The sequence below is a fragment of the Rhopalosiphum maidis genome, chromosome 3, assembly GCF_003676215.2.
Source record: "Rhopalosiphum maidis isolate BTI-1 chromosome 3, ASM367621v3, whole genome shotgun sequence".
In the NCBI taxonomy this organism is placed as follows: Eukaryota; Metazoa; Arthropoda; class Insecta; order Hemiptera; family Aphididae; genus Rhopalosiphum; species Rhopalosiphum maidis.
The window spans coordinates 16724937-16745120 of NC_040879.1; the positions used below are offsets into that span (position 1 = coordinate 16724937).

Consider the following 20184-nt stretch of genomic DNA (forward strand, 5'->3'; position numbering starts at 1 on the left):
ATGAACAATAATACAACCAAACCAAATTGTTCAGTAAACAATAATGATATTGACTCAAAACCAATATTTCTTAGTAATTCTGTTTATGAATTTTGTGATATTAAGAACAATATGGATGACCAATTAACGATATGGGGTTTAGACAATATGAACACTAATGACACTAGTAAAGTAATGTTTGATATGCATTTCAATGATTACTCATGAAAATTTAAATTTTGAAGAGCCAATATTAAATAATAGACAATGCAATTGTGATTGTACACCTACATGGGATCGACTTAAACAAACTCTTGAATTAACTGATGAAGAAATACTCAAGAGATGTGATACACTAAATTTCATGATTCCTGAAGATATTTTTTGTAATTTACCCATTGATCTTAATGACGACCAAGTTGATAATTTAGATGATTTTCAATTGGATGAAGAATACATGTATACACAATTAGTAGATTTTAATGAAATTGCTCCATATCAAGAAGAAAATAGAGCCAAAAAAGAAGAAGAATTAATAATAGCTAATGAACCTGTAGTAAAATCGACAACAAACAACAAACCAGTTAAGCCTGATAGTAGACAAAAAAACGCGATACAAAAAAATATCACAAAATCTAACGACACAAATATCGTTAACACAGCTATTGAGTCTAATGAACCTGATCAAGAAAACATTCAAAATGAAAACCAGAAACAAAACATTAAAAATAAATCAAAATCTTCCAAGAAAAAAAATAAACGTTGTACTGAAAATGAATTATTAGTAGGCTTAAGTAATACAATAAAAGAAAATATGATGAGGAATATGAAGTATGTATACACATTTGGTGAGGATTATCGAGGTGGCATAAAATATGGTCATAAAAATTGCGTTAATTTTTGGATGCCAATTCCACATAATAAAGGTTGGGTTGATGATAAATTTCTGGAAGCCGTAAGTTGTTAATTTTAATTGATTATTATATTATTATTATATTTGTAGAATTTTGACCAGACAAAGATCCACATACCTATTAAGTTTTTGGTTCTTATATAATGTAGGTACATAATAATTGCTTTTTAGCTTACATATAAAAACATGTTTAAGTACAAACATAAATTGGCAAATAATATACCTAATTCTAATGGTTTGATAACCAATTATATACAGTCTTTAAATAATTTTGATTGCATTTGGATATATATATATATATATTAAATAAACTATTAGTTTATAACTATTGACTTAATAGTCAATTGATCAAACGTATCATTAGGATATTTCACAAGAATATTATATTGGTACTCTATTTTCTTTTAACTTTCAAAAAATGTATTATTATTATAGTTGATAATAAGTTAAAATATAAATATAATAGTAATATTATGTGGTTCCTTCTACTTAGGTTACCTACACTTATTAAAATGGATTCATTAGTAAAATAAAAATAGCTTAAGTACTATATAAATGATAGTTGAATTAGCTCCTCACCTGTACTAATAATTAAGTAATAACCAATTTAACCAAATTGATTAATACCTAAATAGTAAGATATAATATTATTGCGTATAACTACTCTATTAAAGTACTAAAATTGTTATGACTAGTAATATTTAATTATCAAATTATTAATACTTGTACATGTTTTTATAAGTTATAATTTTTAAAATCAGTATCTTCTATGTATATTACTATTGAATTTGTAGGCAATTTATTTGTAAAATAGTTGTATTAATAGAAAAATTCATATACCTACACTTTTGATTTAAGTCATACAGGCAGTAAACTTAATTTAAGGTTTAAGCTAATGTAGCCTTAGAATTAGCTCTAAATTTATTGATGTATTTATTTAAGTACGTATTTGCAACTACCAAACTATCAAAATTAAGATCAGATACCTATAGTCATGTTACTGTGAATGTCTGCGTGTGGTTAATGCTGTAAATCATCGGCAAATGTTGACTGGCTTACACAGGTGGTTTTATAAATCAATTATACACTACAGAGCCGTATTGAGCCTATTTTTTATTCTGAGGAAAAACTCTAGTAATACTATTGTTCTGTGGTAATACACCATCTAGGTGATGGTGGTGAGGGGGGGGGGGGTGACACACTCGCAGTTTTTAATATTTCATAATAAGAGTAGGAATTATCTGAAAATTATTATGTAATTAGGTTTTGATCAAAACAAGAAATACAATTTTTAGCCTACATTATATCTACGGATCGGTAAAAAATCTAATATTGGTAATAATGTTTTTTCTTAAGTTAATCATTTAATATTTTTACGCCCCCCAGCATCAGGCGCTCAAGGCAAGCGCCTCACTCGCCTCACCTTAGTTACGGCTCTGATACACTAGAAATCAGTTTTCAGTGAGTAATTCAAAACTATATGAAAGTTTGTCTTGTTGCAATAAAAAAATTACCTACTATACTATATGTACTACGATTAAAACTTATTTATAATATCTAGGTACAAATATATTATAATAATAAATCTATCTAACAATATTACTTCAATAATTCAAATAAATGTATCATATTTTTCATATTATTAATACCATTTGTTAATTAAACAGTAAATATAAGTATGTCAACATTAATCAATCCTTTGTTGTATACGTCAACATAACATTTACCAAAATCATCATATTAATTTACATTTTTATTTTAAAAAAAAGTTTAGTTTCAATATTTTCTAATTTAGGCACTGTATGTTAATATTTACCAATGACTGTCACCAATCACCATTCACTAAATTGCGGACATCCACAGTGACATAATAGTATGTAAAAGAAGTATCTACCTACTCTATATTATATCCAGTCTAAAACTATATTAATTTTTTGATGAAAGTTAATTAATTTGGTCTATAAAATATACTTCCGTCAATTTATCTACAAGTAAATAATGTATACAACTTCTACTATAACTACTATGGATGGTAAGCTTTTTAGAATATGCGTGTAAAATAAAAAATTATGATTAATTTTTTTTTTTGCACAGCATGTCTAGTAAATTAATAATAAAAAAAATTACAACTCTTCTTATTATACCGCGCTGCTCAAAATAGCCGAGTAAAAATATTTTGTTGACGTACGTCAAAATACAATTAAATTATTAAATAATAGTTATAAGATAATAAAAATCAAACTTAGATTATCAAATTTTCTACGTATCACTTTAGTGACATACCTATGTATAATATATAATAATAATAATAATAATATGTAGTTATAATAATGTGCATATCGCGTACACATGGAAACTATTGATGTACATTGTAAATTTAAACAAATTACTTTATTGTCATAACAGGAAAGGAAAAAAACAATTGACAAAAAAAAATTACGAATCGAGCAGGAAGAACATAACAGGATGAAAGAAATAGAGGATGAAAAAGCCACCATAAAAAAAGCCAGACAGGAAAGAGCACCGTTGCGTTTTCCCAGTTATAGCGCAAACACTAAACCTAAACCTAATAAAAAAGTAGTAAAAATTCCAAAAATTAAGAAAGTGGAGGCGGTTCCCGCATTTAAATTGAATAAAAACCGAGGCATATACACGATCACTATGAACTATTATACGAAAGAAGGGCGATTGGACAAAACGGAAGAACCGGTAGTGTTCAAGTTAGCTGACCACACGAAAGAAATGGATGGCGTGAGTTCAACTTCAAGTTTCAACGTAGAATTCGTCACACCCGGAGCAATCAATTCATTACGCCCGAAAAAATCCGTCAAAGCAAAAGTACAAATTCCTAAACCTATTGTCGAAGAAGTCTTACCATCAGTTAAGTCGACACTCAAAAAGAAAGTGTAAGGTATTATTGTTCGTCAAACGGTTTTTCGCAGCAAGAACCTCTATTGAGCTCTATAACTATCACTGAACTATCAAAATGTTACCGATTAGAACCACTAGTAAGTCATATCTTTTGATAAGTATTTAAATACACATGACTTATTTAACACGATTACCTATATTAGACCTCTTAAAAAGCTGGTACATGATCCAGTTCTGCGTCAGCAACGGCAACAAGTCCGAACGGCGTAATTTCTAACGGCAAGTTTAAACGGTTTTAATTTTGTGTCAATTATGGGCTTGATTAATATTGGTTCTGGAGCAACGAACGAAAACCTAACCTAAAGAATCCGCTAATCTGCGCTATCCACTATGTTATCCGTTAGTGTTAGTTCCATATATTAGTATTTTTAACTTCATATAAAACCTATTCAAATTATGCTGTACACAAAAATATCCTAGACAATTATTTTTTAACCATTAATAAATTATAATAATGAAAAAAAACTAATTAAGTTTTTATTATATTTTATTTTTCCAACTAGGTATCGATGTAAATATTTAAAAATTTAACTTTTCCGATATGTTTTTAAAACAAAGTCCACTATACTTGGCTACAATAAATAATTAGATAAATTATCGACCATATTAGAGATGATCTCTGTTCTCACAAATTACAATAATTATACTATTAAATATTAATATTAAAAAAGTTGTATATCCTGTGGATTTACTACGTTCAATGATCGAATTTATTTGAAAACATTTGACACATGTAATAAAAAACAAACTAAAATGTTCTTGATGTTTGTGAAACTGAATTACTTTACAAATATTAAATTTTAATATTTATATATTTATAATCAATATTTTTACTTCGATCGGTAGTTTTGCACACTGTATTACCTCAGTACACCTACTGTATTAAGGTATTGGCTGTGTGTACGTTATATATTTCTCGCAAGAATATAGTACCCACACTGTGACAATTAAGTTTTTATTTAGCTACCTAGCAAAATCAGCTAACCTAAGTATAGAATATTTTCAACCTCTTGTAAACTCAACAATAGAAATATTTTAGGTAATAATAAGCTGATTTGATTGAAAATTGATAATATAGAATTAGGATGTCATATGTCTAATGAGAATCTGCATTCAAGCTTAGTGTAAACTTAAAAAAACATTCGTATTTAAAAACAACTTTTGAAATGAATATTTAAAAATATAATTAATAAAATACTATATTTAATATTGTAGTTTGAAGTTCGACTAGGGTTGTCAAATGTATTTTAAAATGGTCAACTTAACTTAAAATAATTTTTATACTTAAAATTATATGTTTATGGAAGTATCTATACTTCTTCACAATTAGTGCTTTTCATATTGCTTTTCAGTGTTTAATTTTGGTTTAATAACCTGTTGATAGGGGATAGTAATGGTAGTATAACTATAACTGTGACACATATGTTGTTCTTATCGGTATTCAACAAAATATCTGTAACAAATTATATACAGGTATAATAATACTAGCCATAATCTTTGTGTAGAACCTGAGAATAACAAATGCCTACCAGTGGAAGGAAATGAACATAAATTGATCAAGATGAAAAAAAAACTAGGTAATATGTAGAATTTTTTCTAACTATCAAATTTAAATAAACAACTGTTATTATTTGTCTTAGGATATCAAACATTTAAGCCACTAATATACGAATAGTCTCAAAACATTGTTACAAAAATAATATTAATTTTAAAATATAGATAAAAGCACCACATAGCAATCGCAAAATTATACAATGTTAAAATTATCTAACCATGGTCATACGTATACGCTTAGCCACTGCATTTAATGAAAACACAGGCAATTTTGAAAAACTGTTATTGCCATTTAAGTCGGTCGAGTCTCAAAATCAATGAGGTCATTGACGAAATAATTGAATACATAGATACTCGTTTTTGTGCTAATTATAAACAATAATTTTTGCTATCTGTGGTGTTGTAAATTACTAGCTCCCAATGCTCCCATAACACACACATACTTCTAATTCTAATAACCATTCAATTAAATTAACTGCATTCACTATAATTAAAAATATACATTCCTGTAAGTTCTATCGGTGGGCGGCTTCTTGTTCTAAATCACGTCATAAACCTTTATAATCACATTATAATGTGTTTATTGTAAAAAATATATTGTATAAATTATTATATATTTCAAAACAGAAAAAAATATTATTAACTATTAGGATAATACTTACTGTAATACCCCCGAGGTCATTGAAATGAGCTTATTCACAAATAATATTATAATATTAGTACGAGTTAGTCGAGTTACCTATTTAGAAATATAATAATCATAATTATCTTTCATTATCGGCTTATTTATCTTATTAATCTATGTAATAAAGTTGATATGAATTATATTAAATACCACATTTACTTCGAAACACATTGATTTCAAAACAACTTAATAATATCTGTAATGAATATGAGTATCTAACACTGCACAATATGTACTATAAATTATTAAAAAGGTATACCTACCTAAACCTACATTTTATACCATCTGGCACTATTCAGAATAAAGCATTATTTTTTTTTAACTTCAAACATATTAAAATTATTATTACAAGTAATAAATATTTGAAATTATTTGAACAGCTCATTACTATTTGAGTAGGTTTCTTTTTAGTACATTTATTTAAACTGATGTTTCTAAAAAAAAAAAATATGTATATATAAAATATTCAATGTTATGTTTGGGCGTATATAATATATAGCTCAGGATTAATTAATAAATAATGGCTAGGTAAAACTTTTTTATACAACAGTACATCACTACCAGTTGAGGCACTCACATGCATTGAGGCTCAATTAGCTAGGTTTGATTTCGTTTGAAAAACACATCCCTATTGAAATGTTGATTAATTTTTTTTTAAATTATTTTATTATTGACGAATAATGAATATTGAATTACGTAGGAAGTTGTAATTTACTGTTAAACACCGTATAAACTTTATATAGTTTTTATAATTAAATAAATTTACATTTTAAGTTATACGATTTTATTAATAAAAATAAACACGATTTAAATGCATATGTAGTTTTGACTTTACGATAACCACTGTCCTAACATATTTATAGTTATATTTTTAACTTGTTCATAAAGACCTGTTAATTTATTTACATTAATTAATAAGTAATAGGGAAAAGTTTGATTAATTAGACATTCGCCCATAGGTATGTAACACATATTTTACACATAGCATATTTGTACCAATACGCAATTATTTAGGCAATATAGATACATGTTTAAATTATAATAGGCATGCATTTTCATCTAGTGTTTGAAGTAATATTGCGTGACAAATAATCGTAAATACTTGTACATTGTTTTAATGCTAATCCATAACATTAACTAAACTACTAACCCTTTTAAGAGTTACTATTAATTACTAAAATGGTAAAAACTAGGCAACTAGGGTCTAATAAGTCTATTATTAATGTATACAGCACTATGACAGTAAACTAATAATGATTATAGGTGTTCACATATCCCCAAACATATTGATATCGTAAAAATATTTGCAATATTGCTATAAACTCAAGGCTGTTTTCATATAATGTAGAATGTAGATACATATTATAAATACTCCCCGTTGGAATGCGACAAATCGTAAAAAGGTGATTTGTATGTTTGGAACTAGTTTATACATTTTTAATTATTCATTAAATATTTCCATAGGTAGCTGGTTAAAATAGCTTAAAAGATAACTTTTATTAAGAAATAATAGTAAAATAAATGTATTGATTATTAGTTGAATAAAGCATATTTTAAGTAAATTATTTTTTAATATAAATATATAAAAATATAATATCATTAACAAGATATGGCTCTGATACAAAATGACTTACTTTTATGTGATACGTTTAATACTTGCAATTTATAATTATAAAAAGACTTACAAAAAAAAATGAAAGTTTTAAAAAATAATATTTCACAAGGTATCGTATATTCATATAGCATATACGCTGTACGCATTCTTAATTAAATATTTTTCAATAGCTTTAATAATAACTTACAATGAAACCAAATAATATTTTTTTTATTATCAATATATTAAAAAAAAAAAAGTGTTTAAATATTTAGAAAATTATACCTGCACGAGTTGTAAATTATAAAATAAATATTAGGTAAAAATTCCAAATATCTACGGTTTTTTTTTTTTTTTTTTTAATCACAATTTATAATATTTATAATATTAAGTGTCGTAAAAATTTGAATTTTAAACACGCATAAAAAATTAATGTAACTTTTATACCCCGAAAAATATTGGTCTACTACAAAAATCAACTATCTTAAACTTTAAATAATTATAAGTTATAATTAATAAACTACTCAAGTACTCAACCGAAATTCGATTTATACTAATTGAAATATTTCAAAAAATATCCTACTTCAGAATATAAAATTAAAAATGTATGTTGTGATTCAGTAAGAACTTAAGCAATTATAGCAATGCAAAATATTATTTTGACTGGAAATTATGAAAGAAAAATATTTTATTAATAGATTTTGAAAATTTTTTATGAATTTCTAACTACATAAAAACATTGTAATTACTTATTGGCTATTACAAATTTTCACAATTTCATCAAAATACTTATTCAAAACTCTTATAAACAAATATTGTGGCTAATACCTATTTTAATTGATATATTATTATGTAATCGGGAATGATATTAAAATCAAAAAATGCAAAATAAATTTTCTTATTCTCATTTAAAAGTACATGTTACGGATTTGTAACAGGGCGAGCATTGTACAGCTCCCTCTAGAAAAAAATCAAAATTATATCGAAATCTCAGCCATGACCATCAATAAGCGTCATAACTCATAATTTATATATGAATTATTTTTTATATATTTATTTATCATATTTCGATTTGTTTGAAAAATTATTTGTATTAAAAAAAATAATATTCATAAATAGTTATATTTCCCTCTTAATGGAACAACTTTCATTGTATTCAGTTTTTATTATTTTTATTATTATATAATTTTACTTTTTTTTCATCTTTAAGGAGCAGGTACCTTGTACTTTAATTTTTTCTTTATATATAATTATAGTAATGGGCGATCGTTGCGGAGGGCAAGACTGTGCACTTGTTCCCTCCTCTGAAAAAATAATATAAAATTAAAATTTAATAAGTGTTACCTTTATGAGAATATATAGCTCATAATTTAAAAAAAAAATTGGCTCCTCTTTAAAGTTTTACTTATGGGCACCCATGATGATAGTTAAATTCATAAGTTAATAACCGACTAATAACTATAAACTATAACATTAATAATAAGTTATAACGGTTAAATACACAATACATACATATGGGTTTACTACAAATCTACAATATAATTTTATATTTTAATTATAATTTGAAATACATTTGTATTTGTTACATTGTTACATAGTTAAAGTTTATAAAAATGCCTGATATCTATTCATAGATTTTTGTAGTTCAAGCGACCACGGCGACCACAAAAATTAAAAACACACATCATTGTAAAATCAATACATTCATCACTTCGTTCAGAACTAAAAGGTGTTACAAATTATAAAATAGAAATAAAAAAAGCTAAAAAAATATAAAAATTTTAATTATCTTGATTACAATTTATGATAACAACCATTTTGAAATTTTGAAATTCAAAAGATATTCGATTTGGTCGTAAAATTGCCTTATACTGACTAAATTATTTTTCGGCTTCCACTGATGTTATTGGACTGTATTGCATTTTGACTATGTCTGAAGGAATAAGTTAAATCTACCGTAGATTAAGTTCAATAATTGGTATTATTTTGTTACTATATCGTACTTTTGGAAATTTGGGAAGTTGTTTGTATTGAAAAATACAATCGTACATAATTAATAATTATTAAAAAAAATTGTAAATGAACAAATTGTCAAAATATGTAGGAAAAAATGGAATTATTGAAAAATATGTAAAAACATGTACTTATGGCAAAATATGTAAAATAAAATATAGTTAATTTCATTGGAAATCCCTTGAAATGATTTTATCAAGTCACAGTAAAAATATGTATTTACATATAAATCCGAGCCCTAGTTATAATATTTGCCGCCACTAATCACTATCATGACATAAGTACCTTCACAAAACGTTAGTTATTATCATGAACTACAACTTGTAGTCCATGGTTATCTTAAAAGTTAAACAGTCCTCGGGTTAAAGGCTACACCAGACAAAATGTATAATATTAATTAAATTTAATATGATATATACGATAACAAATAAATTATTTAGATTTCAAAATACGTTTATAATATTAATATTATTTTATTTTAAGTTTTATTATATTAAATTTGAATCGCTTAAAAAAATTTAAATGGTGGGGGGTCCGGACAGAAATCCCCCCTTTTGGTACGCCACTGATACTTGAACAATTACAAAAATATGAGATACAAGGTATTGTCATGACGGTTAAGATTTTTTCTTTTAAGTTATCACTCATTCTTATCACTCCAGAATACGGTCATAAGGTAGGTCCATAATATAAATTAATAATATTTGATATCTAAGGATTTTCTGGCAACACTCAACGTCTAATGAACGCGTTATTTTTCAAACAAACGTAAACGTGTACGTAGACACTTAAAATACTGATCATACCTAAAAAAAAGTGCGAATTGATAAAAAAATATATATTGTTATTCTTCGTTTAAATATGTAATTTCTTCCAAATCTGAACTTCATTTTTTAATTGAAATATTAAAACGTATGAGAAATCTTTTATTAAATTTGTAATGTTTTTCATCGAATGAAACAATTTTTATGAACTATATAATTGACAACTTAAAAAGAAAAATCGAAAATTTCTTATGCTTATAAATAGCTCAAAACGTGTCAAATATTTTGGAAATGTTATTAGTTATCATATATTCATATATAAATATATAATATAAAATATTGATATGCATCAATATTTTTTTGCTAAAAATGTCAAGTATCTACTGTTATTTGTTTTTGAGTTACACTAAGAATTTACACTATAATTTTGATTTCTAGTTCGAACTTGATCAAAATTGCGATCAGAAACCATCCTTCAAGTAAAAGATTGAAGAATTCTTTCAACTATTTATTGCATGTAACAGAAACACACACACAATACATTTATTCCTCCGCTCAGAATTGAAAATAAATACCTATTCCGTTAATATATACCGTTCAAATATTTTCAAAATTAAATTATTTAAACCGTTTGCTAAAATTGTCCTTAACAACACCGCCTGAGCCCAATTATGTACTAAATAATATTACAACAACAGTATTACACCACACATTAAATGTGGTGCAGCATAACAATATATATTTTATAGGTTTACAACGGGTATAATATAGTAGGCCATTCGTTATATCTTATATACTTATATTATATACCTACGTTTATAGGCTTTTTTGCATATTTTTTTTACCCTGTATGGCTCAAATACCTTTTAACTTTATCGGTATTTTCTACTGACGTTACAGGTAATATACATGGGTATTATTAGGTGTGTATATAAATGTATAGGTATAACGCATACAACACACGTAAGAACTGGTTGTAGAGCACTCAGTGATTTATGTGTTCCGGTTTATCCTTTTTTTCCCTCTCGAAACAAAAGGCCGCCGAACACGTTTGTTGACGATAATAATAATAATAATAGTAGTAGTATAACTTTCGAGCAGTGAGCACCGCGGTTGTACCTATAATATTTTGCTCGAAATCACGCAATTCGAATTGCTTCGATCGGGCAGGTTCCTCTATAATACCAGTTAGATACCTGTAATATTATTATACACGTATTATCCGTAGGTACCTATGTGCATCGTACGCTGCACGCCTATGGGTACGTTATATGTTTTGCGCGTGCAGTGCGCGTGTTCGCTGTTCATTATTTCGTTTCGTTTTAAAAAGTGAAAGTCCGAAAATTTCATTATAATAGATAGCGAGATATAGGTAGGTACCTCCTATACGGTGTACCCATACGTCTTTCGTATAATACATTAATAATACCGTATTATTAAGGCTTATTGCAGTATAGTATGTTATTATGTATGTATATAGGTACGAATGCTATTTTTGTTGTTTTTATTATTATTATTATTTTTTTATCGGTTCGCAGATCGCCACATTCGACGGCTCGCCGCTATTAAACTTAACTCCGTCGGACATACAGCTGCGCTTTACGTCACCCACGTGCGTGCTCGTACTGTTACAGTATGTATTATTGTATACAATGCCGTCATGTGTTTTATAAAAATATGCAGATACCCGTACGAAATTATTACGGGATTCGCGGTAAACTATGTTCAATAAACGAAACCCATTCATAATATTATATTCGGATAAATCTGGTACAGCGATCACAATGCATATATCACTAGTAAAACAATTGGTTGTAAATATAATTATAAGTGTAGCCGATGTATAATAGATATACCTAATACGCCTTTCAGATTAAAAAACAATAATTTGAAACATTTGATTTCTATTCTTATCGTTTTTTAGATCATTGTGTTTTCAAATCAGTTATTTGTTTTTCAAATTGTTTTCATTAATTGGGTTTATTCAATTGTTATTTTACATTCCAGTTATAATATTATAGATGCCAATAATATAATATAAAATGCATCAAAATGATTAATTTAGGACTTTTAGTTTTTTATAGTAAAATAAATAATTAGTTTAGGTTTAATCTACGGTATCATAATATAAAATACTTTTTTGGTACCTACCTATGTGATTTAGTTTGGAATCTGAGTATAAATATAGTGGCATAATTAATAAGACAGTGACATTCATCATGAGATCTATTCCGAGATTTCAGCTCTAATTATGTCACTTTAAACTTTAAAAAACTTAATATATTATATTTTTGAAGTCATATATTTTAAAAGGAATCAAAAAATATTTTTTTCTAGAAGTAAGTATGGTGAAATCTCATTTAAATCCCAATGGCGGTCAACGTGTTATACAAATATAAGAAATTATATTATAGGATCCATGGTAAACCACGTTCAATAAATGAACCTATTAACAATATTATAGCTGAATAAATCTGTTACAGCTATCTACGTATATTATTTTTCATTTTTTTATGCATCTATTGTGACATTATCGTTTTCATAAACCAACCTATCCATACTGAGGTAAATTAGAGCGTATGTCAATTAGATTTATGCTCCTGCTGCATTAAATTAAAATTATGATATTGGTAGGTAGGTACATATAGCAACGTAACTTTATATAATATAATAATTTACGTATAATATGCAAGAGATTTGACTTTCACGAATATTTTTTTAAACATATTTTGAAAATTTGATGTCTGACAGTTTAATTGAATGCCACAATTATTGGTATAATATATTAAACTGTTTGTATTATTATTATTTATTTATTTTTTTTTGTTCCAAATGATGTAATCATTATTTATACCTTCAACTAGTATCTATACGTTATTCAACGGGAAAATATTTTAATCATTTTTTTTTTTTAGTTAGATAGAAAGGCACCTTATGTATTTGCACACTGCATTGGTAAATAGTTATTATAACAAAGTAATGTAATCAAACATTCTATGTTTTAAATGAATCGAGGTATCCATTAATTTAGCCTTTTAGGTACCTATAATTTTCGATTAGTAGGCCGCTAGTATGGTATAGAAGAGTGGTCTAAACGACCACGTTTAGAATCACGTTTTAAATCACATAGACTTCAACAAATCGTAAAATCTTCAAAGAAGTAATGTTTTTATTTGTCAATAATTATGATGTTCAGCGTAAAAATACATAGAACCGTTGAATTTTTTTATTAAAAAAATGCCAGGAAGCTTGATGTTAAATTGTTTTTTTTCTAATGCGATGATTAATCATAACACAAATGTTGCACTGTTGTCTGTAACAGTGTAACACATCCGCTTCAGTGGCCCACCCAACTTCTGTATCATGTATTTTTTTTAAATGTAGGTACTTATAAAAGACAATGAACAATAATACTAATAGTGTGACATGCTCACATAATAACAAACGATATGTGGGTTATAGTCCACAGATACGGTAATAAATTAGGTACATTCAATATATAAATATTTTTTTAGTATTATTATCGTATATAGTTAGGTATTATATTATTATCAAATGCGATTAAAATTTGAATACCAATAAAACATGTAAGTATATAAACAACTAAATTATGTAGCTATATAATAGGTAAGTTTTTTGAATGCCAAACTGTAGTTTTAGAGGTTATAGCGACTATCTGCCCACCACAATTAACGTAACTATAACGAACTGGTTGGTACCTATAGTATACCTACATGGTTATACACAAGCAAATAATCAATTGTTATTTATTATAGTCAATGTTAAAAGTATAATTTAATTGATTTGATAGTTATTTAATAATAGGATTAAATTTAAACACGTTGTCGTCAAGTTAATAATCGTAATATGTAGAATAGTTAAAAGTAAAACAGGAAAAGGTAAACGCGTAAATATGCGAAATTTAGTACCAATTATGACAATATATTAAGTTTGCACTGTATTTTTGACAATATAAGAGCGGCGTTGCTTTATCACCACAAAGGTAATTAAATTAATAAAATTATTGTTGTCTGACATTCCGGGGGGGGGGGAGATTGAGCTCCCGGAAGCTCCCCCCTGGCTACGGCGCTGGTGAAAATAATATAATGTTATTTGGTATATGTACGAGTATAACCTATGTATATTAATTACAATAAGAGAGATGATTTGACCCCCATTTGCATTTTATTTCACTATAGACATATAAAAATGTGAAAATGATTTTATAAAAAAAATATATTAGTACAAATGTTTATAATGTATTATATTATTTGAAGTCAATAATATAGTATTATATACGAAAAACGATTATGAGTGGAGTCTATTAGTCTAGTTTTTTTTATATAGCTAGGTGAAATGACGCTTTAATAACGGGTTATTCAAATTCTGATTTTTAGAATTTTTAAGTATTTAAGGATCATATTTTTAAATACTATTTTGTACCATTTGTCCATTCAAAGTGTGCCTCATGATAAATAGGACCTTTAATAATTATAGAACAGCTTAAAAATTAATATTAATCTATTATATTGTTTTATTTGTAAAAATAACTGAAAACATAGTTTATTAAATTCAATATTTAATTTTTAAGCTGTTCTATACTCCTTAAATGATATAAAAAATTTAATTATTGAAAATACTTATAGTTGATACTTATAAATATATTCAAAAATTCATTAATCAGAAAATGATTGGCGTGTCATCCTATATATTAATATATATATATATATATATACATATCATACTATGAATATTGTCTTTTGTATGCCTTTATAATATGTTTAGTGTTTACCACGTTTATAAATTTACCAATTCAATATAAATATAGCTATAGGTATCGGTGAAAACTTTTGTAAATCCATATCACACTAGTATAATACTACATGCATCACGCATTGACATTAAATTATAATACTTTGTTCGTGTTATTTAAAAGCTCGATAAGCCACAGCCGTATTATTTCGATAAAATTTTATAAACTAATAAATATTATAATGTATCTTATCTTTATTACTTATATATATATATTAACAAAATTGTTTTATGTTTTGATAAAACAACGTGCGTTTATATATTATTATTTCTATAATTCTTTCTCGCGACTTAAATAATGTATAATATTATTTTGTATAATAATCGTCAAAATCATCAGGAAGCTTTTGACATTTCCGAATGCAAGGATCTGTCATTTGTCAAGGAGAAAAAAGAAATCTGTTAAAGGAGCGGCAAAGAGTGTATTATAATAAAGTAGAAAACGAAAAAATAAAAGCACAATCAATCGTTCGTTAAGTTACTATCGCAACTCGTAAGCCACAAGGTTTGTGCACGCGTCAGTTGGACGGACGTTTATACGAAGAACAAACACCGTTGTCAGTATGTATTTATATAGTGTACAGTCGGTGTGTATAGTGGCTTTTAGCCGGCAGCGGTCGACTCATTTAACTAATGCACTTTGTTCGAGGCCGCGGCACGTTATCGGGCCACCGACACCGCTGCCCGCTGACTCGCCCCTCCGGGGCTCCGTCACCCGTCCCCCATCGGGTGTCGTATAAGCGCGCGTGTTTCGCGTTTAATACCAAAATTAACGATTTCTCCGTCGGTCCGTCATCATCGCGGTCGTCGTAATAATATGAAAAAATGACCGCCGTATGATAAAAAAAAAAAAAAAATAGTAAAGCTTTAGCGCCGGATATCGAAATACCTCAGACCTCACCTTCACACCCTTGCATCGTCGTTCCCTCCAACAACCCCCTTACCAGGGGTAATATGAGTGTATATATATACATTGAACTACCTGCGATACCCGAGCGCGTATACGTGTGTGCGGTATTAACCGGAAAAACGCCGCCGACGGGTTTCATTTGGTTAATGGATGCGCCGCCACTCGCGTGACTTCCGCCAGGGGATGCGCGCGCGCCCGGTGCCGCGCGGGGTGGCGATTACTTATTATTGCGGAGAGACATAGTTTACGCGCGCGCGGGACGAGACGAGACGAGTCGCGGCGGTCACACGCTTTAGGGGAGGGGATGACCGATGGTAAAACGGTGCACACACGCACACGCGCCGCAGGGGGATGGTCGGGCCGGGAGCGGAGCGAGCAGACGATGATGATGATGATGACGATGATAATAATAATAATAATAATTTATTGTGTCGATTCGACTTACAGTTCACGTGCTGGTTTGGCCCGATGGTGTAAATAATGTTTTTTTTTTGGATCTATACCTATACACTCACACAAACACACATACACGTCACTAAGTGTAGGTATAGAAATTGACAATCGTTTGATTTACTGCACAAGACTGTTTTATACCATTTTCCAATATCGATAATATCATATCATTATATTATCGAACAACAACAAATAAATAAGTAAAACAAAACGACGGTGAAATTTATCTCCAATAGGTAGGTCGCATTGTCGCAATAATGTACATTGTACATTATTATTCACACATTCATATATATTTATGCGTGTCAATATATTATACGAGCAGTAGTAAGTTGTATAGAGTATAGACACTGCGTTGCAACACATTGTTTTTATTTAAAAACTGATTATTTATATAAATACAAACGATAGTATATAATTTAATATTCTGCTTTCATTACGGTAGAAGGGATATTTATTGCGCCAGAAAAATAATTTATTTATTTTTGTGACATTTAACATTAAAAAGTTATAAACAACATCCCAAATATTCTAGCATAATCATTAAACATGAAAATTACATATTTTATTAGTGAGTAATAGTTATGTAAAATATTAAGACTTTAAAATGTTCGTAACTCGCTTAAAAATTAAAATTTCAATTAGAGCCTATGCGATGCCCTAGATAATATTATTACCTTTAAGTTTGATATTAGGTAAATTGACTGTAATACTAAAGTTAACAGCATAAAATTGAATCTGCTGAACGCAAATTTTCTATGAATTACGTTCGTAAGACAGAGATGATCAGATGATGTTATGGACGTATGACGTCCTCCTCTTCTTAAAACAATTTTTATACATTCTAAAAATCTTAATCATAATACTTAGGGCTAAATACTTAGTTATATATGGTTATTACAATTTTTGTATTTATAAGTTATTGTTTAGAAATTACATATATATTAATATTATAAACATATTTAAACTATTCTTTTGCCAAATAAATATTATTATTATTATATAAATATAAAGAGTATGAAATAATTATATGCTATTATTAATATTTTTATTGTTATACTATAATTAATTAAAATGTATTTTAATAAGTACAAGAAAAATATAGAAAACAAGAAAATAAAATACAATCAAATGTATTATTCGGTATCGGTAAATAAGAACTGTAAATTTCTTTGTTTTAATATTATGTTTAAGTCATTAGGTAATAATATTATAGTAATATTTATTAAATTAAAAGTTAATAACCTGTGAAAGGAAGAGGTGGGAGTTGAGCACCCTCATCTCACCAATAGATTTGTAATAAATGTAACATATAAATAGGAAAAAATAGTTATAGCTATACATATTAATTATTATGGGTATCAAAAAATATTTTCGAACACAATTATTCGAAATAGTTGAAATAATAATCATCAACGACCAAATTGGTATATAGTACTCGAATAGTCTTATATTACATTAACAGTCGTTACTCATTAAGTTTCCATAAGTTGTACGCTTTTTTCAAAATATCATTGTTCAAAATCCTTATACTTTGAAACCTACTTGCTGTTTTGAAAACGCTCACATGTGACTACATGCATAATTCTGAGAATTGCTAGTAATTTAAATGTGATGGCATTCATTTTATTCGTATCATTATGCAGAACACTCGACTCAATGTCTTATCAATTTAAAGTATCGTGAAATAAATAAGCTCGTAGAAATACAGAGGTGCTTTCTTAGGAAAAAAACAACTAAACTCAGTCGCATGAATAATTAATAAAATTAATATCTCCGACTTATCAGTAGCTATTGGTTGGAACAACGTTTCTCGTCTGGCGTATAGATGCAAACTTCAAACAGGTATTTTTGTGTAAAAATGACCGTTTAAGTTCCCCGAACGTGTTTGTCTTTATTTTTTAAACGAATATTATCATAATTTATCAGTGTCAAATATTTATATATTAGGAGCATAACTGCACAAGTTGGGTGTATTACGATTCGTACAACTTACGATCATGCAAGGGTACCTTTTATAATATTACGATTCAATATTATCACATAAAAGTGGGCAACGGAAAGAACTGACAACTTATGTAATCGTATAATTTTTTAATAACTTGTGTTCTTTCAATAATTAATATATGAGTATATAATATTATTACCCGTATTGAAAATGTTAAAAAATCAATTTTTCTTCGGATTTTGTTGTTATCCCTATAAGACACATAAATATAATACAACTGATAAAACTGAAAACGATTAATACTCAATTAATAAATTTAGCTAAATTTAACTTACATTTGTATTTTTGTTAATACTTACATAAATATATTTTGAAATAAAATCTGCATAGTGTAAATTAATGACATCATGTATGATTGACAACACGTTAATTTATATATATATATGTAGGTAGGTACGCACAAATTTATTTTTGATGTGAAAAAATATTATAGCGATTGTATAAGATTTTATGACAGTTCGTTTATGTAGAGGATAATATAAATTAATATTATATATAAGTGTTATAACCGTATCGGATGTTTTGTCGTCACATTCACATGGGATAATGTGTAATTTACCGGCCAATGGCCATAGATCGGTTTATTATTGATCGTAAAAAGGAACAGTTTACTGAGATTGATTATTACTAAATGAACAAACAACACGATTTGTTTCTTCTTCAATAATATTTAATGTTTAATTTATGATTGTAGTCGGAGATAAAAAAAAGATTTCAAGCCGCCACTGCATTATTGTTCATAATAATATGGTATAAACATCGGCAAATCGTATACTTATACGGCTATACATGTATAAGGATCGAAAGTTGTGTAAGATTTGCATTTATTTTTCTATACTTCTGAAAAGCAAAGAATTCAGACTGCCTATTTTTATTTTATTTTTGTATTTATAAGATAAATTGCCACTCTATTGTGTTTCTAAAAATCCTTTTTATAGCTTTCGTCGACGCTTTAAAAGCATACCTAGGTGTAGAGTAAATTTCTATGGAATAAATAAAAGCACGTTACCATAATGTCTAAAGAACCAACTGGTTTATGCACCTATTTTGTTTGTTTGATGTGATTACACTTGTGTTGTAATAATTTATTAGTTCGTGTTTTATTTTTTAGTAAAGGTAGGTACAACTATATTTTGTCAAACATTTTTAAGTTCCTACTAATATTAGTCCAAATATTTATTTAATCTATATTCTATAGTAATATGAAACTTTGTTGATGAATATCATGAAATACATATAAATAAAAATACATTATAATTTTATTTTTTATTTTTAAGCATCTGGCCCGCGCAGTAGGTATGTTAGACTACGTCTAGAGTTGTTCCCAAAATCGTCTTATTCAAAAATGAATATAATTTTGGAACGTTTCAGGATTCAGTAAATATTAGTGTAAAAGTCTGGTCACATCTATGGTCGTACTTAGGACTATATGATACCTTATATTTATCATAAAATAATCTGTTTAGAAGATAAATTGTACACGAAGATGATATCAGTGTATAGATATTTTGTCATAAAATTATTTCAAATATAAATGGGTTTTTCTAGTTTTTTTATTCCTAGAATAC

General features: G+C 27.5%; 1 protein-coding gene across 1 annotated transcript; it reads left to right on the top strand.

The window, feature by feature from the left end:
- Positions 1–3802, top strand: LOC113559271. The gene is given in 3 exon segments (XM_026964933.1): positions 1–204; positions 206–934; positions 3299–3802. Coding segments are annotated over 3 exon segments (1437 nt in total).
- Positions 3803–20184: the final 16382 nt, after the last annotated feature.